The 25,399-nt window shown below is 43.5% G+C and overlaps 1 protein-coding gene across 3 annotated transcripts; it reads right to left on the bottom strand.

The window, feature by feature from the left end:
- Positions 1-1,205: 1,205 nt before the first annotated feature.
- Positions 1,206-25,366, bottom strand: gk5 (glycerol kinase 5). 3 transcript variants are annotated; one of them, XM_056292821.1, is made up of 17 exons: positions 25,291-25,366; positions 24,699-25,005; positions 24,325-24,418; positions 24,119-24,194; positions 23,802-23,895; positions 23,412-23,543; positions 22,397-22,472; positions 21,982-22,043; positions 21,744-21,817; positions 20,661-20,721; positions 19,369-19,495; positions 19,172-19,276; positions 18,849-18,943; positions 17,614-17,717; positions 16,364-16,423; positions 7,737-7,870; positions 1,206-2,242 (listed from the first exon to the last, which is right to left on the bottom strand). In XM_056292821.1, the coding sequence occupies exons 2-17, from the start codon at positions 24,822-24,824 to the stop codon at positions 2,064-2,066; spliced, it is 1,599 nt and encodes a 532-aa protein (XP_056148796.1). In that variant the 5' UTR covers positions 24,825-25,005; positions 25,291-25,366; the 3' UTR covers positions 1,206-2,063. The 3 variants fall into 3 exon arrangements, with proteins under 3 accessions (XP_056148796.1, XP_056148797.1, XP_056148798.1); XM_056292822.1 differs by having other exon boundaries at positions 1,206-1,962; positions 2,080-2,242; positions 24,699-25,349; XM_056292823.1 differs by lacking the exon at positions 23,412-23,543 and having other exon boundaries at positions 24,699-25,349.
- Between the last annotated feature and the right edge of the window lie 33 nt (positions 25,367-25,399).

Raw genomic sequence — 25,399 nt, 5'->3', positions numbered from 1 at the left:
AGACTGACAACTAGACGAGGAGGCTAGAGGAAGTGTTTGTGTGTGCCAGGGGGTGCGTGAGTGGGGAGTGATTTTTTTTTTTGCACCTTGAGGGGATGCTGCATATGAAATCTCAAAATGCATGAAAATTCAACAATTCTCCCTTCTCCCTCTCGACTCACAGAAACACAATCTGTCAATTGTTTGGGAAACCCCCTTTCTGTGGACCCAGTGCCCCTTGCGCCATGCCGGGATAATGAGCAGGAGTACACATTCCATTTGTTCTCAATCAATCTATCCATATGCTGCCATAGCAACCCTCACGGTGGCAAAGTTCACATCAATGGGAGCCAGTCCCTAAACTTGTCAGATGGCCTGCGTTCTCCAGGCATAAGACAACTGCATTTCCCAAGAGTCCTTGAAGTATAACCCATTTGTTCTTCAGTTCACATTAAAACATTTTCTAAGCAATGGCATCTGTTCACAGCTTAGGAGCGAGGGTATCACCCTGTCTTCACAACATCATGTTCTCTGCCAATAATTTGGTCACAGAATTTACAATGCACACTCAAGTTGAGATTACAAATGTATCACTGTAGCTGGTTATTTTGCAGCAACTTGGGACATCCACATTTGCCATTGAAAAAATAAAGTGGAAATGTAAAAAGAAAAAAAAACTCCCACGGATAACCATCTGAAAATACCCTTTCGTTTGAGTCGAAGGTCTCTATGAAACAGTGTTATTTTGCATAACCAGCCCTTAGTATCTATAAATAGAAATATAGGCCTTGTATATCTCAGTACAGTGGTGAGAGAGAAAAAGGTGAAGAACAATGAACAAGGACAGACTATCATGAAAGAAATTTACATTCCTCTAGTCATTAATGGTCACTTCACATATACATACTTAAGAGGACTGGTAAATCTCTGATTCAATAAATATGTCTTAAGTTTAAAAGCCACTAATTCTAGTTTAAAAGTTGTTGCACACACACACACACATATAGTTGAGAAAAACAGACACCTCCTGTGTATTTTCATTTCATATGCATTCGTTTCTTTTTCATTGAATTTCAAAGGCACATAATCTGCAAATTATATTTCTGCCGCTAGAGAGCGCAACGCATTTGGCGCATCAAATACAATAGATGTTCTGAGGTTCTGCAGCACAAACCTCTCAGACCAACGAGGAAAAAGACAAAACAAATACAAGACTAATTAGTTACTTAGTTTTAATCAATATGATAGGCACACAAACATTATTTTAATGCAGTGAGGTAGTGTTAGTCGATACAGGATTTTTTTTAGTGCCATTTTACATTCTGGGACAATAAGGATTGCAATGCCTGATTGATTCCCTCTCACAGCAAGAAACAAACAGTAAAGTTGATTTGAATGTTATATTTGCCACTGTTTGTATTAGCTAAACTGTCCCCAAGAACGGTTCCCTCTTCTATGAGCAACACCATACAGTTGTGTTTTTATTCCAGTTACATAAACCGTGTAAAATAAGTCAGTAAACAAATTAATTCACTTGTTGTTTTAGTTTTTATAATCATATTAGTCTCAGTGTATTTACCACACTTAATACAGGTTTCTTCACTTGTACAGTTTAGTTAATTGTTCAAGTAGATTCACAATTACAAAATCTGAAAGTGCTTCAGATTTCCAAGAGACAACATATTTTCCCGAAGACAAAAATAAAAATAGCAACCCTAAATTGGCATCCGAAGAAAAAAGAAAGAAAGAAAAATAAACCATCACTGAAGAGAATAACAACCAAAGGCCATGTTTTCCCTAAAATATCTGACCCAGTTCAAAGGTATTCTGTTATTCTGTCCCCGTTTCACATTTCCTCTCGGCTCTGCCAAGTTTTGGGTTTGACGTCTAATGTTGGGTGCAGATAAGTGGCTTCAGTTGCATTCAACTCACACTGTCTCCAAATTATCATAGAGAAAGAGATTCACTTGGAAAACTGGAATTCTGTGTGTTTACAAAACAAGAAAAAAAAAAAGGACCATTTTCTATCAAATCTTGACTCTACCCACTGTGTTGACACAATCTGTCACTGTGTGCGTCCAGTGTTACGGCCTGCTGTACCAGTTCATGCAGCGTCTCAGAGCCCTCTCCCAGCTCTGGAGGATCGCGATGTACTCCCCGCTTAGACCTCCTGAGCCTCCATCCGTCCGCCCTGCTCCTTTAGGCAGAAACACCCGGTCAGGGCTCTGGAGGCGCTTCAGCTCCTCTCGACTTCTCCAGAAACCTGCAGTGAAGAAGAAAGCACAAAAAAGAAGGGGTAAGACAAGATTTTATTTCCCCCCCTTTTTCTCCCTAATTGTTCCCGGCCAATTGCCCCACTCTTCCGAGCCGTCGTGGTCGTTGCTCCACCCCCTTTGCCGATCCGAGGAGGGCTGCAGTTCAGAGGAGACATGTATCGGAGGAAGCATGTGGTAGTCCACATGCCCCCTCCAATACATGTGGAATCGCCAGCTGCTTCTTTTCACCCGACAGTGAGGAGTTTCACCAGGGGGATGTAGTGCGTGGGAGGATCATGCTATTCCTCCTCTCCCCCGAACAGGCACCCTGACCGACCAGAGGAGGCGCTAGTGCAGCGACCAGGACACATATACCCATATCCGGCTTCCCACTCGCAGACACGGCCAATTGTGTCTGTAGGGATGCTCGACCAAGCCGGAGGTAACACAGGGATTCAAACCGGCAATCCCCATGTTGGTAGGATACAGAATAGACTGCTACACTACCCAGACATCCTTAAGACAAGAGATGTTTTATGCTAATAACACTGCACAACAATTTTTTTTGTTTCTTGAAAAAAACAGAGATTATGATAGACAATGTCAAGCTGAACACAAAAATAGTTTCAGATTTTCTGTATCATGTAGGAATTTGGAGAAACATTAAAATAACTTTTTTTAACTTAACATGTTTAATCGCATAATGATGCTGACACATTGTATTAGTTCAACTGAGCTTAAAATGTTTTGCAGCCGATTTTCGTTTATACTCAGCATCTGGTGCCTCTCGTGTCAGTGTCCAACAATAGTCGGCAAGCATTGATGGATTCCAGTTGCCCTGATACCTCTTTTCCACGGTTGCAATGTCCTGATGAAACCTTTCACCATGTTCATCACTGACTGCGCCAAGATCAGCAGGGAAGAAGTGTGAATGCAGAAAATGAATTTTCAATGACATGTTGCACTTCATGGTTTTGTATGCTTTAAGCATGTTGTCAGACAGCTCAATGTAGTTTGGGGCTCTGTAGTTGCCAAGAAAATTCTCAGCAACATCCTTAAATGCCTTTCATGCTATTTTCTCTGGCCCCACTAGCAGATCTTCTGTCACTGATGACCTGTCTGATTTTTGGACCAACAAAAATGCCTTCCTTCATCTTGGCATCAGTTATTATTGGAAACATCTGTCTCAAATAGCCAAATCCATCATCTTGGTTTGTTCATTGCTTTCACTAAGTTTTTCATCAATCTGAGTTTTATATGAAGAGGGGGCAGAAATATCTTTGTTGGGTCGACAAGTGGTTTATGCGCCACACTTTTCTGCCTTGGAACTAAATGCTTACAGAACGGCCAGTTCTTTTTAATGTAATGTGACTCTAGCACGGCTATCCCATTAACAAGGGAAACAACAGTACTAGGTATATCTGAGCTGCATTCCTGGTAGCAGTGCCAGTACTTTTAGATCACCAGAGATGTTCCAGTCATAATTGCTGTACTGTATGTATTTCCAACAACAGTTCCATGTTACTGTAGGCTTCTTTCATGAGTAATGCATAGCCAGTGGGTACTGGAGGGTGGACATTGCCATTGTGAAACAGGACAGCTTTCAGGCTTAACTTTGGGGAATCTATAAAAAGATGCCATTGTTACCAACATGGGGATCACTGGATCGAATCCCCGTGCCACTTCTGGTTTGGTCGGGCGTCTCTACAGACACAATTGGCTGTGTCTGCGGGTGGGAAGCCGGATGTGGGTGTGTGTCCTGGTTGCTGCACTAGCACCTCCTCTGGTCGGTCAGGGCACCTGTTTGGGGGGGGGGGACTGGGGGGAATAGCGTGATCCTCCCACGCGCTACATCCTCGTGGTGAAACTCCTCACTGTCAGGTGAAAAGAAGCGGCTGACGACTCCACATGTATCGGAGGAGATGTGGTAGTCTGCAGCCCTCCCCAGATCGGCAGAGGGGATGGAGCAGCGACTGGGGCAGCTCAGAAGAGTGGTGTAATTGGGTGGATACAATTGGGGAGGAGGAACCCCCCCCCAAAAAAAAGACACCATCGCTGTGGGTCATGCACACAACCCAAAGCCATGAACAATCCGTCAATGTCAGTGCAGAAACAGAGGTTGTCAACCTGCGTGGAGAATGACAGTTCTGAAAGATATACATTTTTGTACATGGCGACAGCAAACCTCATCCTTGCAATCTCGAACCAAGTAGTTCTGCTTTAGCTTTTGAAAAACCTAAGTCCCTGACCAGGTCATTTAATTCTGGCTGTGTTATCAGATGAGGATAATCAAGCATAAAGGTTCAACATCTGGATCAGTGTCATTTTCCACATTTGGTTCATGCATTGTGGCGTCTTCATCTGCCTAATCTAGGCTCCATGTCTCTGGTGGCTTCCGTACCAGCAAACTATCATCATGTGGCACTGGTCTCATGGCTGAAGGCAGATTGGGGGTATTCAATAGGTTTCTTACTTTTAGCTGAGAAGCCAGATGAGAGAGGTGGCAAAGGCAAAGGAAAAGGCGTATGGTGAGTTGTATGACAGGTTAGACACTAAGGAAGGAGAAAAGGACTTGTACCGATTGGCTAGACAGAGGGACCAAGCTGCAAAGGATGTGCAGCAAGTTAGGGCGATCAAGGATAGAGATAGAAATGTGCTGACAAGCGAGGAGAGTGTGCTAAGAAGGTGGAAGGAATACTTTGAGGGGCTGATGAATGAAGAAAATGAGAGAGAGAGAAGGTTGGATGATGTAGGGATAGTGAATCAGGAAGTTCAGTGGATTAACAAGGAGGAAGTGAGGGCAGCTATGAAGAGGATGAAGAGTGGAAAGGCAGTTGGTCCTGATGACATACTTGTGGAGGCATGGAGATGTTTAGGAGAGATGGCAGTGGAGTTTTTAACTAGATTGTTTAACACAATCCTGGAAAGTGAGAGGATGCCTGAGGAGTGGAGAAGAAGCATACTGGTACCGATTTTCAAGAACAAGGGCGATGTGCAGAACTGTAACAACTACAGAGGTATAAAGTTGATCAGCCACAGCATGAAGATTTGGGAAAGAGTAATAGAAGCTAGGTTAAGAGGAGAGGTGATGATCAGCGAGCAGCAGTATGGTTTCATGCCACGAAAGAGCACCACAGATGCGATGTTTGCTTTGAGAATGTTGATTGAGAAGTATAGAGAAGGCCAGAAAGAGTTGCATTGTGTCTTTGTAGATTTAGAGAAAGCTTATGACAGAGTGCCGATAGAGGAGGTGTGGTATTGTATGAGGAAGTCAGGAGTTGCAGAGAAGTATGTAGGAGTGGTGCAGGATACGTATGAGGGAAGTGTGACAATGGTGAGGTGTGCGGTTGAAATGACAGATGGGTTCAAGGCGGAGGTCGGATTACATCAAGGATCGGCTCTGAGCCCTTTCTTGTTTGCAATGGTGATGGACAGGTTGACGGACAAGATCAGGCAGGAGTCTCCATGGATGATGATGTTCGCAGATGACATTGTGATCTGTAGCGAGAGTAGGGTGCAGGTTGAGGAGAGCCTGGAGAGGTGGAGGTATGCACTGGAGAGAAGAGGAATGAAAGTCAGTAGGAGCAAGACGGAATACCTATGCGTGAATGAGAGAGAGGACAGTGGAATGGTCAGGATGCAAGGAGTGGAGGTGACAAAGGCATTTGAGTTTAAATACTTGGGGTCAACTGTCCAAAGTAATGGGGAGTGCAGTAGAGAGGTGAAAAAGAGAGTGCAGGCAGGGTGGAGTGGGTGGAGAAGAGTGTGAGGAGTTATTTGCGACAGAAGGGTACCAGCAAGAGTTAAAGGGAAAGTTTACAAGATGGTTGTGAGACCAGATATGTTATATGGTTTGGAGACAGTGGCACTGACGAAAAGACAGGAGGCGGAGCTGGAGGTGGCAGAGTTGAAGATGCTAAGATTTTCACTGGGAGTAACGAAGAAGGACCGGATTAGGAATGATTATATTAGGGGGACCGCTCAGGTTGGACGGTTTGGGGACAAAGCAAGAGAGGCAAGATTGAGATGGCTTGGACATGTGTGGAGGAGAGATGCTGAGTATATTGGGAGAAGGATGCTGAATATGGAGCTGCCAGGGAAGAGGAGAAGAGGAAGGCCAAAGAGGAGGTTTATGGAAGTGGTGAGGGAAGACATGCAGGTGGCTGGTGTGACAGAGGAAGACGCAGAAGACAGGAAGAAATGGAAACGGATGATCCGCTGGGGTGACCCCTAACGGGAGCAGCCGAAAGTAATAGTAGTAGCTGAGAAGCCAGATACACTGGTCAGACAGAAGTACAGTCCATCACGTGACCCTTCTGCTCTCACCATATCATTGGGACTGCAAATGGCATTGACTTCTGAGTACCTCTGAGCCAAGGTATATATCCGTGAAGACGTTTCACCTCTCATCCACGAGGCTTCCTCAGTGCGTGTCTTTCTGACTAGACCAAGCTAGTCTGACTGGCTGGTGATGAGACTCAGAATTTATCCTCTAGGAGTCATTGTCAGAGCTACTGATATGCATGGCTCTTTGTGATCCGGTGTTTACCAATGCCTGTCGCTAGCTTGGTCTAGTCAGAAAGGCACGAACTGAGGAAGCCTCTTGGATGAGAGGCGAAATGTCTTCACAGATATATACCAAGTCCAGTTGCACTTTATTCAACTCCTTTGGATAACCATGACCTGGATGAATGAGAACATTCACAGACTCTGAGCCAAGCTCTCAGGTTGACTGCACATGCTGCACGACAAACGTGAGGAGCCCAGGGTTTCTCTTGGTCACCAATTTTACATCCGAAGTAGAGCTCATAGATTTTCTTAATAAGTGCAGTCATGGTACGTCTTTGAGCCTTAAGCGTATACTCACCACAGATGTAACAGAAGGTATCGCACCTGTTGCAACGCTGATGAGACATTTCTGCTGCATTTAATCTTCCTGAAGACAATAAATCCTATTGTTAAGTATACTCACTATGCTATTGCCTGAAGAACATGTGCATCAGCATGCATCCAAACAGCATCTATAAATGTGAGCAGCTTTTATAGCCTGTCTGCCAGCATCTAACCTGACTAAGCATGCCCAGGCATGCTGAAGACTACATTTGCATAACACCTACACTGAGTGCATGTCCAGGCATGGTTGGACTGAACAAAACAGCTTGCTTTGTGAGCATTATACCAGTAGACTTAAAATATGACAGGAAATCACAAAAATAGGTTTTATCTACAAAACAGTATGTGATAGGAAGATTTTAAGGTGAGTTTGATGATCAGCAGCCCAAAATCCATAAAATACACCCAAAGACGTTCAGGAAGCAAAATCTTCATTGTCCAGTGTAATTGAGAGGAAAACCCGAGTGTTATCCGCAGCATCCGCAAAAATGTATTCATTATCATTGTGCTGTTAATTCTCAGCCCGATTCATTATTACAAACCCTGAAAAACTGGGACTCCAAAATACTGGGTGTGCTATAGCATACGTCTGTGTGCGTGCCCACATACCAACTCCAAGTCCAGCGACGAAAGCGGCGCCTAGGCATGACATTTCGTGGTGTTGGGATCTGGTAACCTTCCTACAAACCAGGTCTGCTGTAAGCTGCATAATAAAGTCATTGGCGCAAACACCACCGTCTGCCCTACGGAGAGATAAATCACAAGAAAAGAGAGAGAATGAGGAAAGAGCATGATCACTATAAAGCACCATGCTCCAACTGTAGTAACTCAAATCTAAGAAATGTGCACCCATAATGCATTGCCAATCAAAACAGAATTGCAGAGGTGGCCTAAATAGAAGAACACAAGAATCCAAACAGTGTATCTGAATCTTGTCAGGAAAAAAAAAAAACACTAACTGAAGATTTCCCCATAAGCCCGGATGTCAAAGGTGTGTCAAGTTTTTCTTTTTCCCCTTTTTCTTCCCAATTGTATCCAGCCAATTACCCCACTCTTCCGAGCCATCCTGGTCGCTGCTCCACCCCCTCTGCTGAGCCAGGGAGGGCTGCAGACTACCACATGCCTCCTCTGATACATGTGGAGTCACCAGCCACTTCTTTTCACCTGACAGTGAGGAGTTTCGCCAGGGGGACATAGTGCATGGGAGGATCATGCTATTCACCCACCCCGAACAGGTGCCCTGACTGACCAGAGGAGGTGCTAGTGCAGTGACGAGGATACATACCCACATCCGGCTTCCCACCTGTAGACACGGCCAATTGTGTCTATAGGGACACCCGACCAAGCCGGAGGTAACATGGGGATTTGAACCAGCGATCCCCGTGTTGGTAGGCAATGGAATAGACCGCTACACTACCTGGATGCCCCAAATGTGTGTCAAGTTTGCTCTGAATCAACACACCTTTGATCCAGGAGAGACTGAATTACACTTTCAATTCCTCTGACCGCTCTCTGAGGCAAGTGGTATTATTTAATCCTTGGCAGCTTAGCATTGGCCTTGAGTGTGACTCTGTGAGGCAGAGCAGAAGTCACTTCAACAGATGGCTATAACTTCAGAGAGCTCTGAAGTGGGCCCATATCAGGCATCAGGAACACTTTGTCATTTCACTTCATGCACTTGTGTACATGAAATGAAAAAAAAAAAGCCATTTCCCCCAGCCCACAGCAGTACAACACAAAGACAAAAACACATCCAAAAACTACAGAACTCACATGTCCAAACTAACACATACACTACCGTTCAAAAGTTTGGGATCACCCAAACAATTTTGTGTTTTCCATGAAAAGTCACACTTATTCACCACCATATGTTGTGAAATGAATAGAAAATAGAGTCAAGACATTGACAAGGTTAGAAATAATGATTTGTATTTGAAATAAGATTTTTTTACATCAAACTTTGCTTTCGTCAAAGAATCCTCCATTTGCAGCAATTACAGCATTGCAGACCTTTGGCATTCTAGCTGTTAATTTGTTGAGGTAATCTGGAGAAATTGCACCCCACGCTTCCAGAAGCAGCTCCCACAAGTTGGATTGGTTGGATGGGCACTTCTTTGAGCAGATTGAGTTTCTGGAGCATCACATTTGTGGGGTCAATTAAACGCTCAAAATGGCCAGAAAAAGAGAACTTTCATCTGAAACTCGACAGTCTATTCTTGTTCTTAGAAATGAAGGCTATTCCATGCGAGAAATTGCTAAGAAATTGAAGATTTCCTACACCGGTGTGTACTACTCCCTTCAGAGGACAGCACAAACAGGCTCTAACCAGAGTAGAAAAAGAAGTGGGAGGCCGCGTTGCACAACTGAGCAAGAAGATAAGTACATTAGAGTCTCTAGTTTGAGAAACAGACGCCTCACAGGTCCCCAACTGGCATCTTCATTAAATAGTACCTGTTAGAGCCTGTTTGTGCTGTCCTCTGAAGGGAGTAGTACACACCGGTGTAGGAAATCTTCAATTTCTTAGCAATTTCTCGCATGGAATAGCCTTCATTTCTAAGAACAAGAATAGACTGTCGAGTTTCAGATGAAAGTTCTCTTTTTCTGGCCATTTTGAGCGTTTAATTGACCCCACAAATGTGATGCTCCAGAAACTCAATCTGCTCAAAGAAGTGCCCATCCAACCAATCCAACTTGTGGGAGCTGCTTCTGGAAGCGTGGGGTGCCATTTCTCCAGATTACCTCAACAAATTAACAGCTAGAATGCCAAAGGTCTGCAATGCTGTAATTGCTGCAAATGGAGGATTCTTTGACGAAAGCAAAGTTTGATGTAAAAAAAATCTTATTTCAAATACAAATAATTATTTCTAACCTTTTCAATGTCTTGACTCTATTTTCTATTCATTTCACAACATATGGTGGTGAATAAGTGTGACTTTTCATGGAAAACACAAAATTGTTTGGGTGATCCCAAACTTTTGAACGGTAGTGTATATCAAAACTAAAAAAAAAAAAAATCACTGTCCAAGGGAACGAACACCAGCCAAGATAAATGTTGGAACCACTGGTCTGCACAGGCTGCCCTGCTTCCGCATCCGGTCAGACTGCCCTCGGCATTGCCTCTTCGGGCGCAGCTCCAGGCAGGGGCCATGGTCCCCGGGCCCACTGGATGAAGCAGACCGAGCTCTCCCAGCCAGACACCCTCGACAACATCAAAACACCACATTCAACACCAGGTGAGGCAGTCGCCAGACCGCCCTCGATGTTATCAGAACTGCCGGTCTGCATGGGCTAGCAGTTAGCTTAGCTGGCCCCGCTCTCCCAGCTGATCCAGCACCAGTTCTCCCAGCCATCAAATGAACACAAAATTTTGACGCAAACATGGACAAAGACACTGCATGGACGGTACTGGGTGAGGCCGCTGCAAACGCGAATTCGCTCTGCCGTCTTCCCACACCGAAAGCAGATAACAGAGTACCGAAGGAGGAGGCTGTTGCAACACAAATGTACTTTGAGGCAATGAAAGTTGATCGCTTAGATGTAACATGTACAGCCCATCACCCTCTGTACCCCAAAACAACCAGATATATATATATAAAAAAAATCCGTTTCTTTCCGTGGGCTGTCATTCAAATGAACACTTAACACTATCAAATAAATCTATTTTGTATATACTGTATATATGTAAACTGGTATGCTCTGTCATGTCCGTCTACCTCAGGCATGTATTTAAGTAACCTGCTAACATCTATTTCAGCATCTCTGACATATTCTCTGCACCATTGCACTTTATTTCACCTGTATAAGCCAATCCTTGTGTATACATCTGAAGATTGTTGTGTTGTAGTGTTGTTATTCTATGTTAAGTACACTGAAAGCCATGAAACTTGAGTCAAATTCCATGTAGTGCAAACCTACAAGGCCAATAAACCTGATTCTGATTCTGATTCTAGGCTTCTCATGTGTTTGAGAGCCTGTTACAGCTTTTCTCAACGATTGGCATCAAGCCATCATTTCCCCAGCATGTTTTGGCTCACAACTTGGGGTGACTGCTAAAGTGACATGCAGAAATGAATTATTGACCTTAAACAATTCACTTTATGTGCTAGATAACGGAATTGGTAAAGCACACCCTTGTGGACTCACAAACAAAATTTGCTCACCCTTAAAACAATCTTGTGTATTAAAAAATGGTTCCGCCAATTGTGTTTAACCTTCTGGAGGATTAAATGCCGCTACGCAAGGCAGGTCTCATAGCAGACATCAATGACGTACACACTGGTGATGTTTTAGCAACTTGTTAAATGTTTGACACAGTGAAGGTGTGTAGCATGTTAAAATCTGGTATCGTCGGGCATCCGGGTAGCGTAGCAGTCTATTTCGTTTCTTACCAACACGGGGATCGTCTGTTCGAATCCCCATGTTACCTCGGGCTTGGTCGGGCATCCCTACAGACACAGTTGGCCGTGTCTGCAGGTGGGAAGTCGGAAGTGGGTATGTGTCCTGGTCGCTGCGCTAGCGCCTCCTCTGGTTGGTCGGGGCGCCTGTTTGGGGAAACCGGGGGGGAATAGCGGGATCTTCCCACGTGCTACGTCCCCCTGGTGAAACTCCTCACTGTGTGTTGAAAAGAAGCGGCTGGCGACTCCACATGTATCCGAGGAGGGTTACTATGAATCCCACGGCACTTCTAGGCAAGATGCCCCGCGTAGCATTCAAGTGCGAGGATTGGCCAGGCGTCTATGCACGCGCGAGTGCTTCTTTTGACAGCCCTGCCACCGCAGAATCACAGCAACGCCCGGCAGTGTCCATGTAGGAGGATGTAGCGGACTATATGGGCATAATTCACCATAATTGGTTCTGGTCGCTTTAAGAAAGTCTTTCCCGGTTGACAGGGTGAGCTACGACGATTTTTGGTTGGGGCAGCGCCATGTTGCTCGGGCTGTTGGTTTTGAAAGAAGACAATAAAAGACACGCGCATTCGTGTAGTCAATGAGAGAAATTGTCCATCTATACTTTCCTGCAATTTCTACAACTGCCTGTATAGACAGCCCTGTCGTCAGGGATGGTGAGAAACAATGCATCTGGAGTACAGCAAATAGTAGCATGTAATTTCCACAACAAATCTCTTCCCATTATCGAGTATTACAAGAGCTTACAAATCCCACTCGATAAGGAAGATTAGAATTAGATAGAGGCGGCAGAGAACCCCCCCCTTTTTTTTTTGGTTGTCTGTTTTCCTTTTTCTGTTTTCTATATGTACTTGTGTATTATGAGTAATATGTATGGCAAAATATGTAAGTGCAAACTGTGTACTAATCTCTATGTATATGGTTTCTGTATAATGCATTTATGGGCTATGTAGTTGCATGTAAAAAAATTAAAACAAATAAAGATCCGCAAGTAAAAATATTCAGCATTGAACTGTGGAAAAAAAATCTCTCCCCCTTAAATTGATTGTGCTTTTCTCAGAAATGAGAAAAGAATGTTGCACATTCAAACCTTCAACTGTTACCTTAGATTTCTTTGACACTGCCTCTACAATAGGAATGCCTGCAACTCCTACCATAATAACAAAATTAGATGTTGGTGTACATACTTGCTCAGCAGCTTTTACAGCCGGCAGAGTAGCGCCAGTATCTACCAAAATATCTACAGTAGTACCATTAAACCCAACCGGCATAGTTGGATCCTCAGTGGGACAAGTAGAAAGCCGAATTGTTGCTGCTTGTATGTCATGTAGTTGTTCTGATCCTTTCCCTCCATTGCCCCCTAAGCTTGATTATAATCTGTTTGTGGGGCTGTCGAGGCCTGCAGTCACCTGTAGTGTAAACATGATTTGGGTTGTAAAATCTACCAGGACCCTGTGGGGCCCTAAACTCTCTCACCCAAAGGCCTGGTTTGCCACAATTGTGACAGTTTCCTCTTCTCTATTTCTGTTTTTGTTGGGGGTACTGTCCACTCCCTCTTTGAGGCTTAGTGTCATTGTTTACATGTTGTATCATTTGCTTAGGTCCTGCAAACGAACTGTTTGTTGCGAAAACCTGATTTCCGTGCAACGTTGTTATTTTATTTATAGCCGTTTTCCAATTCTTAGTCTGCCAATCAGCAATTGACAGTTTGTAAGCTGTGGCAATATGATATCTTAAATTATATAGGAAAATTCTAATAGCAAATAGCTCATTATTCTCTCTTTTTTCGTTCCTGCATTACTGTCCCACACCATGATGAATCATGGAATAAACTCAGGCAAGGATTTTTTTTTTACCTCCCTGTACACATTGAATAACTTGTGATGACCTGACGGCCTGTCCAGGGTGTCTCCCTGCCTGCCACCCAATGACTGCTGGGATAGCCTCCAGCATCCCGTGACCCTGACAGCAGGATAAGCGGTTTGGATAATGGATGGAAATCATTCCGGCTTCATGCATACTTGTTGACTGCACCTTTTGCATCACTGTCTAACCGTTCAGATAGGGTTTTGAGTGTAAACCATGGGCCACCTTTGGTAGGATCAGGGCAAGTAAATTCGTCCTTGCACAGAACCCACTCAGCTCCATATGTGAATGTTATCAATTGCTTTACATGAGGCACCAGACAGTTGTATACAGTACACACCTGTGTAAGCCAAATCAAGTATTCATCTGGGCGACTAATTGGATTAGTAGCCTTTCTAGTCATATCCATAATTTCAGATGGAGTCCAAGGTTTGCAAGCAGGTATGTCACTCATCATGATTTTAGGGGCTTGATAGTTTCCTCCTGCTTGTGTCGCAGACCTAGTGTGAGTAGGAGAGGAAGGAGGGATGTTTTTCTTTTTCTGACCTGCTATTTTTATCTTTCCCTGCTCTGCAGAGGCCCCCAGCTCATTCTCAGGCCCCTCCTCTTTGGATGTCCCTTCACCCCCCCTGCAGTATGCAAAAGGACGTCCCCCTCCGTTTCCTCACTGAACCGGTCTTGTCTGTCTTGTTGTTACTACACAGCTTTGAATAAATTGAAAGAGCATGTTTGCTTACTAATCGCTCTGGAAGTTGAAGGCCAACGTCGGTTAACATAACCAGTAGTGCTCGGGGGGAAGGCGTCTCGCCCTTACGCTTTGCTCATCCATACACCATTGCCTTAGCACATGCCTCAATATAATTTTCACTATTTATTCTGCTCTGGGTGTAATTACGCCTTCCAGCAAGGGCATATGACATGCAGCAACATGCTAAGCATATTGTTCTATAACATCTCTGAACTCATCAGACCCCCACTTACAGCGTTCTTCATCCTCCCGCTAATAAGCCACAGCTGACCACACTTTCATACACGCCGCCATGTATGGGAAATTCCGGACTGGATTCCCATTTTGCTGGATTTATATTCAGTTTAGCTATTTGCAGTGTACTCTCATCAAACAACCCCTCACACCGCCAGTCAGTCTTTGTCCATTTGCATATAAGCGAAGTAAAAGGAAACACATCAGTCTACCTACCCACAATCCCTGCAGGCATGTGTGGAGAAAACATTACTCTATATTGTGATATGAGACCAAGGACATTGTGACTCTGCGATTGTGTCTCCGTTTGCTTCTTAGTGGCAGATTGATCTTCTTGCTTTACATTTTTACTTCTATAATTTTCTGCATCTTTACTTTTGACCTTTACACCGGTGAATTAACTACCAATTCATTTTTAGCCTCTGCTGTAGACTGATTAGCTGACAGATTGTTACCCATATTTACATGTACACTAAAGCATCATACAACACTGCCTCATACAACAACAACACTGCAAGGGCCCATTTTACAGCATGCACAGCAAAACAAACACATGCACATCAACAAACGTTGCGGCAGAATCATCACAAGTCTCCTTTTTTTCTTTATCTGATTTTATTTTGAGATACTTCATTGACCCCTGTGGGGGAAATTCCTCTCTGCATTTAACCCATCCTAGCTGTGTAGCTAGCAGCAGTGGGCAGCTGCCATGCAGTGCCCGGGGACCAACTCCAGTTCGTCTTGCCATGCCTCGGTCAAGGGCACAGACAGGAGTATTAACCCTAACATGCATGTCTTTTTTTTTTTTTTTGATGGTGGGGGAAACCGGGGAAAACCAGAGAAAACCCACCGCAGACATGGGGGGAACATGCAAACTCCACTCAGAGGTTGACCTGGGATGACCCTCCAGGGTTGGACAACCCCGGGATTCGAACCCAGGACCTTCTTGCTGCGAGGCGACAGCACTAACCATTGGGCCACTGTGCCGCCCAAACTCTTATTTCCTTTTTTTCCTTTCAGTGGTGGTGATTTGAGATCTAATAAGCAAAAACTCAAAGCAAAAACTCAAATTATTTCACCTTGTGTACACAATCTATAACTCGGCACCTAGGTCTCTACAGCCATAAGCATAACAGAACCTCTTTTTTCCCCCGACGGACCCAGACTGACTACTGGTCTTGAATTACCGAAAATAAACCTCTTTCATCTTACGTCTTCCCACGGGTTTAACCTCACTGTGGGTCTTCTCTGTGTTGGGTGCAACCATGACGCTGCCCCGGAAAAACCACCCTTAGTGGCGCTGTGGGGTTTCAGAAAACACACCAGTCTGTTTTCTCTTTTTTCTCCATTTACCAACCACTGACCCCAGTACCAAACCTAACACATTTACTTATACAAACACTGTATAAGATTAAAACACATTGCGTTAAACAATATCCCCTTCTTTTCTGATAATTTTTTAAACTTATCCATTTTGATTGGAGCATCCACTGAGAGGCTTGTATGGCAAATTCGTCCCTGCCAAGGCTCTCAGGGAGCTCAGCCAGGATGCTGTCCCCAGACACCAAACCCTGACTTTATCCAAGCCTTAGATGCTCACAGCCAAATTGCATAAAATAAACAATCTTTTAGATTCCATCAAACGCAGACTTGGAATCCTGTTCGTGACGCCAATTTGTGAAAGAGATTAATGACCATCCGGAACACAGCGTCACATCCTCTGCAACCTTAGGAGATAGTTCATCTTATCTAGCGCAGTGCCTTGCCCAGTCAACACTAGTAGACAGAGCAATATGAACTGCTCAGAGACAGGCCTTGACCCACCGCTCCCAGGTTAGGACTAGAGCAGAGTTCCCAGGGACACTGTGTCATATTACCTTTAAGCCTAAAGAGGAAAATTCCACCACATATTCTACCAGGAATTACCCTATTTCTATGTCAGCTATAAAAGGATGTGTGGCCTTGAATGAAGACAACAGTACCTTATCTTAGTGATGGGGATGTGCATTTCCTTCAGCATCGTCTCATATAGCTGCTTATTTCTGGGGACAGAGGAGACACAGTGGGTGAGTCATGAAAGAGCATCGGAGGGAACAGATAAATAGTTTATTGTCCTCAGGGAGAAAATTATTTTTGGTGCCCAGTGCATGTTATACCAATATTATACCATGTATTGGGCATGCTATAATGGCTGTATATCATTGAAGATATGCAGCATACTGTTTACTGTTTATTCATATTACTCAGTTTATATGAAATTTTTAGGGTTATTACTCTTATTGCTGTCATTTGTTGTATTTTTCTCTCTTTCTTCCCTTGTTCTATTTCCTTTAACCTTTTTAACTCATGTAAATTGTGGTCTTTCACTAATTCATTCACATGGCCTCTGTTAAGCACTTGTGAACACCGTTTTTAGGAAAATGCTATACAGATAAAGTTCAGCATCATCATAATCATTATTACTGTTATTATTATATTGATTATTATTTTTATAACGAAACAATATATGTAAGAACCACACACGACTCAAATACAGTGCAATAAGACATTCACTACAAGCAAGAAACACAGATACGACCACAAAACAGTCACTTAAGCAAATATGTAAGACGTGATCAGCGTGGTCATTAGACATGAGAGGTGACTACAGAGGGATTTTCAGTGCTCCAACATAAGAGGGAACAAAACATTTGCGCTGGCCTTATTTACCTGAGGGTCCTGTTCCTGTGTCCCAGCCAAAAGCAGTGTAATGTGAGGGTGGACTTTGTGATCTGGGTCATGGGGTATCGTAAGTGCTGTTTGTGTCGTTTAGTTGGGGTGTTTAAAATCTAGTGAACTGGAAATAGGAAGTACAGTTCAAAGAAAGTTGAATCAGTTCATCTGGATACAATGTTTATTGAGATACATTTCATCACTCATCTAAGTGACCTCTTCAGTCTAAACTGACTGAAGAGGTCACTTAGAAGAGTGATGAAATGTTTCTATTAATAAATGTTGTATCTAGATGAACTGATTCAATGTTCTTTGATTTTCTTACCTGGATTATTGAGCATGCATCAAGACAGGAAGTACAATTATTGTTAATGTGTAGTGAATGCTAAGATGTGAAGCCCGAAATAGTTGTGTTTACTTGCACCTGCTTTCATCACTGGAGTCGAGAACAGAGACAAAAATGCAGACATGGAAATGCAAATTACCTGATATTCACACCCACCCTTCCTAAATGACTTACCTAAATGCCACGGACTCCAGAATGGCACGGACCAGGTGGCATTTGGTTGTAGAGGGTTTAAGGCCCATGAAAGAGGCACAGGCTCCAGGATCATTCAGAGGAGCCTGTTAACGCACGCGCGCGCACACACACACACACACACACACACACACACACACACACACACACACACACACACACACACACACACACACACACACACACACACGTCAAGCGTCATAAGGGCAACAACAGACCTGGGTGAAAGCGCGGTAAAAAATGATCTCAAATACATCAACTATCTGTGATACAACCGATTCCTTCAACCAGAAGACAGCGAAGCAACCAGTTACCATCACTTTCAGTTTAAATCAAGAGCTTATACTTGTATAATATGAAAATACTGAGCAACTTCTGCTCAGTAAAACAGACAGCTACAGATACACTATATGCATACATTAAACATGGGGTTAACAATTTAACATGACAGGAGAATGTTGGTATGGAAACATAAATAGCTAGATTTTGTAGTCTCATCTTTGTGAGCATGAACTTTGGGACACACACTTACATGGGCCCGATCACAATGGTCAGCAGAGAAAGGAGAGACAACACGACTATGTTACAAAAGGAAATGATGACACAAACAGAGAAATACATGCTTCACCAAAAACAATGCTAATAATAACAAAACAATAAGATGCCGTTTGTAACACCAGCTCACAGACATGCCAACAACTTTAAATGCAGGCTAACAAATTATGCTTGATAAGACAAGAATCAAAGTTTTTTATTTTTTTTAAATTTTTGCCCCCTTTTTCACCCCAATTGTATCCGGCCAATTACCCCACTCTTCCGAGCTGTCCCAGTCGCTGCTCCCCCCCTTCTGCCGATCTGGGGAGGGCTACCACATGTCTCCTCTGTTACATGTGGAGTCGCCAGCCGCTTCTTTTCACCTGACAGTGAGGAGTTCATCAGGGGAACATAGCATGTGGGAGGATCACGCTATTCCCTCCCGGTTCCCTCTACCCCTGAACAGGTGCCCCAACCAACCAGGACACATCCACATCTGGCTTCCCACCCGCAGACGCGGCCAATTTTGTCTGTAAAGATGCCCGACCAGGCCTGAGGTAACATGGGGATTTGAACTGGCGATTCCCGTGTTGGTAGGCAACGGAATAGACTGCCACGCCGCCCGGACGCCCCATAGAATCAAAGTTTTTGACACAGAGCCACATCATGTGGCTCACATCTACCTGTAGGCCGCTGAAAGAGGGCACAAAGCAAACTCCATCAGAGTCGGCTACACTGTAGGCCATGGCACTGGTGTCCCGGACATCAGAGAACAACTCTGCAACAACAAACATGCACATCACAGATATTTTGCATTAAGATGAAAAATATGTTCATCTTTTTAAAATTTCTCTCACATATATTTTCCTTGGCCAACAAACCCAGTTTCAAATTTGTTTTTACTTTCCCGTCAGTTTACGTCATCACCAGATGTAATTCCTTCAGCAGCAACAACAGCAACACAATCTGAACTCATCATCTCATCCATCCCAGTTACCAAACTCACCCAGCTCCTGTGCCCATTTAATAGCGGTGCCCGTGTCCGCTGCATTGCCCTCTGCCAAATACACCACTTCTGAGCCGATCTTCCACCCCACCAGAGGGTACAGACCTACAGACATGAAACACTGACTAATAGTGCTTTTAAGAGCTAAACTTGGGAGTTTAACGACCATCTTAGCGTGTCTGTTCATGTTGCTTTACCAGCAACAGACGTGTGCGGCTTGTTCCCAGTGTTAATGTCCATGAAAGTGCCTGTTCCCATGGTGATCTTGGTGTCACCCACATCAAAACAGCACTCTCCAAACATGGCCGCCTGCTGGTCAGCCATCTACCGCAGCACAGAGATAAGAGAGTTCATTCAGACGTCGTCAAATTACAATGTCTTACACAATCTCACACAACTACGGACTCAACAGGGGAGTAGTAAGATTGTTCCGGAAAGTATTACGAAGAGTAAGTGAGTGCTCACTTTTAGCCTTTCTCCACCAACTCACATTTTGAAAAAGGACAAAGAAAAAAAAAATAGAGGTGTAGATGATGAGGACAGTTATGGTGGTGTGTGTGTGTGTATGTGAGAGAGTTTAGTTAGCTAATACTGGTGTGTTGCCTTTCTACCCGGTTCATATCTTATTGGTCTAACGTGCTTGACCCCACATGGGTCTTGGTGTCTTTGACGTCACCATATCAAGCAGGCAATTCAGAAGGGGGTTGATCGTAAATGTGCATTTAACGGCAGATGCAAGAAACAGATTTTCTCCTTCAAAGCTGCCATGAAATGCATCTAATTTTTTGTTGACTGTATCAAGAGGGCAATCAGTTCTGTTATCCAACACCCATACCAACATGTTCTCAGCACAAAGACTGTAAAAAAAGGTGAACTAACCCTTTGAACGCACTTGCTAATGAATACATTAAGTGTTGTATGTAGTGTTGGGACCAACTGCTGGGACTCTACTCCAACTACAGACAATTTTTCATCAGGCATTTCAATGTTAATTTGTGTTGTCATACGCAAACAAACTACATACCAATGATGATGAAACATGCTCTACTGACCTTGATTAACTGATTACTTGGCTAGATTTAATTACTGCAATCTTATTTCACAACATCGATGATGTTAATAGTGACACGTTGGGTTTACGGGAGTTTCAAGGGTTGCAGCACATGTTTCTGACTAATGATCACTGACCATTATGATCATAGTTGCCTAGATAACAGTCATTTACAGATGAGGAACTTGGGCACTCAAAAAAGGCTTCTGAGAAACACAAACTGGCTTGTGAGGTGTTTAACAGTACACCTTTAACTTATTTAGATTTAGATATAGCGCCACACTCTTACAGAAACAATCATGACAGACGGGGAAGCTCATCAGGATTAGTCAATACCCTAAAGATGGCAGGCTGTCTGTTGAAACATTTGCACGAGAGAACATTCATCCCACTTTGGAATTGGAGCTGTGGAATTATACTTTCAAAAGATGCACTCACCACTGACATGATGGGAATGGATGCTCCGAAGATGGAGGGATCTGTGTAGCCAAAGTGATGCCTGAGATATGAGGAAGGACCAAGAGGAGAGAATGCATTGTTTAATGTAGGGAAAGATGGTACCTACTGCCCCACTTCCTCCTTTCTACCCACATCTTTCCAATTACTTTCAGTAAGAGGGTCAGCACTGATTGGAAAGCAGCACTGGAACAAATTTAAGCCATAAGGAAAGAGAACCTTTTCTTTTACAGTGTTAACAACATTCATTCATTATTCAAACCGCTTATCCTTACTCAGGGTCACGGGGATGCTGGAGCCTATCCCAGTAGTCATTTGGGCGGCAGGAAGGGAGACACCCTGGACAGGCTGCCAGACCATCACAGGGCTGACACATTCACACCTAGGGACAACTTAGTATGGCCGATTCACCTGACCTACATGTCTTTGGACTGTGGGTGGAAACCCACGCAGACACAGGGAGAACATGCAAACTCCACACAGAGGATGACCCGGGACGAACCCCAAGGTTGGACTACCCCAGGGCTGGAATCCAGGACCTTCTTGCTGTGAGGCAACCACGCTAACCACTGCGCCACTGTGCCGCCGTTAACCCCGTTAACACCATGCCATGTTAACAACAAATTGTATTATTATTTATTAAATCAATTAGTAAATATTATAATAAAATTGTAAAAGAATTAATTAAATAAGAAATTAATACTATATCAATCAGGTGATATGGTTTCTCACAATAGTCAAGCAACATAGTTGTACAGAAACACATACTTTCAAATGGTAAGTTTTAGTTTAGGGATGCAACATTTTGAAGTTATGAAGTCACACCTGTGTATTTATCAGGTATTTTAGTGTGCTGTCACAGCCTTGCAGGAATAATGCCCAGGATGTTTTGTTTTATAAATGATGTTAAACTCATTAACTTGAAAGGGTACATGAAAGTTGTGGAATGCAGTAACTCCAGCTTAAGATGTATTTGATTTCTGACTCACGCAAAAGGACGGAAAACCGGCTGGTTAAGGAGAGAACAGACTTATAGTATTAGAGGGATTATAATGAGCGACTCACCCTGTGTTCTGTACTTTGGGGAGAATGGAGACAGGCAGCGATACAAGTGAGCAGAGCAACCCACTCCAACACATCTGTATGAGAAAGTTACATTACAGAGGTAAGCACGTGGCCACATCGGCACGACATACACAACCAAAACCCAAAGTGACCATGTCCCTGAGGAATTATGCACATGATGAACAAAAACACATGTATGACACAACAAAGTGTACACTTGATGTGAATAGCAACAGACCTGGTAGGAATCAAAAATCCCTGTTGCACTTGCATTTGAATAGTCTGTGGCATGAACAAGTCCTGTAACAGAAAAGATGACATCGACATATCAGTAAAGGCTATCCTCATACCACATTCTCCCCTTACAGCGGAAAGCTGAGATGCAGTTCTGGGGGAATTTAAGCCAAGTGATGGTACAATGGGAATACGAATACAAACAGCAATCTGTTGAGGTTTTAAAAGGTTCTGCTGAACCTTGTGAGAGTTAAGATCCAAAATATTCTAACCATAACAATACTGTCATTGTAATAACAGCACTGTGTCATACAAATCAGAACTCAATCCTGTTGTCTTTTTAAAAGAGTCCATGCTTAGACTCAGACAGGAATAAGTCACAAAGTATTTACATGGGCATTGGAATGAAACAAATCCACCTTTTGTAAGCTTGTACAGGAGCCAAGTGTCTATCATTCCAAAGTAACAGTTGCCTTCAGCCACAGCTTGACGTAGCTGAAAGAAGATGTAATGCGGTTAGAAAGAGAATGGGGGGGGGGGGTTAAGAGTATTGACTCAGACCTGAGGTTTCGCAATGTTAACGAAAGAGCAAGAAAAATAACATTTAAATCCCTTGCCGACTCTTACAACTGAAATATGAATTGCGATTAAGTGTGGACACAGCTGTTTCTACATCATGTAGCTTATAACCAGTTTTTTGGGGTGAGGTCAGAGCCAGTGGTCAGGATGCAACTTGAGCAAGATGCAACTTGATATGTGAGTCAAGGTTTCCACACAAAACCAGAGAAACTTTTTAGAAAATGGAACCTTAATAATAATAAATAAATAAATAAATAAATAAATAAATAAATCTCCATTCCTATTAAACCAGATACCACAATAACCTGTGTTCGACTCGTTTCATTCACACTTTCTCATATCTGTTTCGATATCAACTTTGGCATTCTTGTTGTTGTGTCAAAAAGTAGATCCTAAAGTTTTCCTCAGCAATATGCTCAGCAATGCAGATTAAAAAGTTTTCCTGATCTTTCCTCTTCAGTCATGAATCAGCATCAGCTTTTATTGGCCATGTAAGTTGGCACACACATAGAATATAATTGCGATTTCGTGGTTCTCACAGTGTAGAATTAAAATTATACTTGACTTTAGCCTTCTACACATTTATATTTGGGCTCATGATTTAACCTTAGTAAGTGGCAAGCCTTATGTACACCGAATCCATCGTCTAACTAAGAGCCTCTCCGACTTCTGTTTACACTAGTCAGAAGATTGAGAGTAAGAATACATTAACTACAACAGTTTGGATGGGATTGATGTCACAGGATGGGACTGTTATCACAGGCTAAATAGGTCAGTGTTATTAACCTCTCTAGGTTTGAATTCAGACACAATTAACTTCAGTAAATGCCAACCTTAAGTGAGACATACGCACACCTGTTTGTAGTTTGCAAGGGCCCAGATGAGGCGGAAGGTGACATGTTGCGTGCTGAAGACAATGAGGCTTGCGGCCAGGAAACGCTTATGTCTTGACAAGAGGTGGAGGACCTTCATAGCACTATGGATGGTCTGATGTTTATCATGGAAACAAATAAAGCCAAGTTGAATTGAGTGAAAACATTCTCCTTGGGTTTTTTTTCCAATGACAGATGATAGTGTTTACATTAGTGGCTGCTCCTCTGACATAAAATAAAAGCTTTGACCCAGGCTTCATTCAGATTCCCACTTGTCGGCCAATTCCCTTGCAGCCATTTCCTAGCAAGCCAGGGGAAATATCAGGTGTAACAGTTAGATGGTCTGATGGTCAAATCCCATCCCCAAGCTCACTTTCATGGTGCAGGAGCGGTTCCAGGATCCCACCAGCTCTGCACCCCTCAGGTCTTGCCAGCTGATGAAGTTATGGAAAGGAACCCCAGTTTTCCTGTCAGAAAAGAAAAGAGAAGAGAAGAAAGATGTCAGGAATGTAGGGAGAGGGTAAGGGAGGTAAAGAAAAGTAGAAGAGGTTAAGGTGTGAAAAGGGGTGAAAAGTAAATAAGGTGAGGTTAGAAAAAGTAAGTTAAGTGTGTAGCCTGTCAGACACATGGCAACTGACTTCACGTCTGACAGCTTTTATTTTTGAATTGAGGGGGAAAGGATTTGGCTACCTGTCCCATGTTGTGAAGGTGGCTCGTTGAGTGGAGATGCCGAGGGCCAGTAGCTGAGACATATGTACTCCTGCATCTGTGTCATGGGTATAATGGGGCATGTGTGCACGCATTAACACAGATACACAAGTACGCAAAATGAAATGAAAACCGATGGTGTTATGTATTACATATAAATGTAAACAAAACAATTGGCTCTACTATACCTTGCACAGCTCCTTTGACAACAGCAACAAAGCCTTTCCATAACTCCTCTGGGTCCATCTCCACCAAGCCTGGCTCAGGATACAAGAGAACAACCTAACAAAAATGTAAGCACAAAATATGTGCATATGGGTATCAATACGAGACGATTTTGTTTGTGCACATAAGTATACTGCAGGTCTTTAAGCATGCTCAATAATGCAGCTAAGGAAATCACAGACAGCAGGTGGGGGGGGGGGAGAGAGAGAGAGAGAGAGAGAGAGAGAGAGAGAGAGAGAGAGAGAGAGAGAGAGAGAGAGAGAGAGAGAGAGAGAGAGAGAGAGAGAGAGAGAGAGAGAGAGAGAGTGAGAGTGAGAGTGAGAGAGATATGTTGTACCTTGGTGGTGCATGATCCTCGGATTTTTGCTTCCTTGTCGTAGACGTGACATCTGATGGTGGTTGTCCCCACGTCCACAGACAAAACGAAGCCTTCTTTCTTTAATCCGTTCCTTTTGGACCCCATCCTGAGATGTTACCTCACGCGTCAGTGAAATCGGTTCCAGATCCTCCGCTGTCAAATGGTCTGGTTCGCAACGTGGCCGCATCTGACCATCAACCTCCCTGCCTGGGCTCGGAGTCAGCTGAGGTGTTCAAACAGCCCTTGCCCTTCGGACCTCGACCTTGCACAACTTGTCCAGTCCGATCTGTTTCAGTCAAGAGTTTATCAGTTATTCCTCTGCTGGAATCACCATTTACACACAACGTTCTGCTATATCGTCAAACTGTAAAATAGCAACGCTTTCTCTCCCGGCAAGAATCAGAACGAGTACCTATATTCATTTTTTTTCTGATACCGAGTCGGTGAGCAGTTGTTACCGTGTGGCAGTTAATTAAAAGTTAAACTGAAAATTTGTGGGCATATTTCACGTGAAGAGTATATTCCCGATAAAAGCTAGGATTATCCGTGAACGTAGTTCTGTGAATACTACCTATAAACTTCATATTCGCGCCACATAAGCGTAGCCGATTGTATTTACTACACACTTGGTCACAGCTCGATCCGAAAGTAATTTACTGTTTTTTGACGGTGGACACTTT

This window comes from Lampris incognitus, chromosome 14, assembly GCF_029633865.1.
Source record: "Lampris incognitus isolate fLamInc1 chromosome 14, fLamInc1.hap2, whole genome shotgun sequence".
Lineage (NCBI taxonomy): Eukaryota > Metazoa > Chordata > Actinopteri > Lampriformes > Lampridae > Lampris > Lampris incognitus.
Note: the sequence above shows the minus strand (reverse complement) of the source record. Positions and strands in the feature narration are given on the sequence as shown.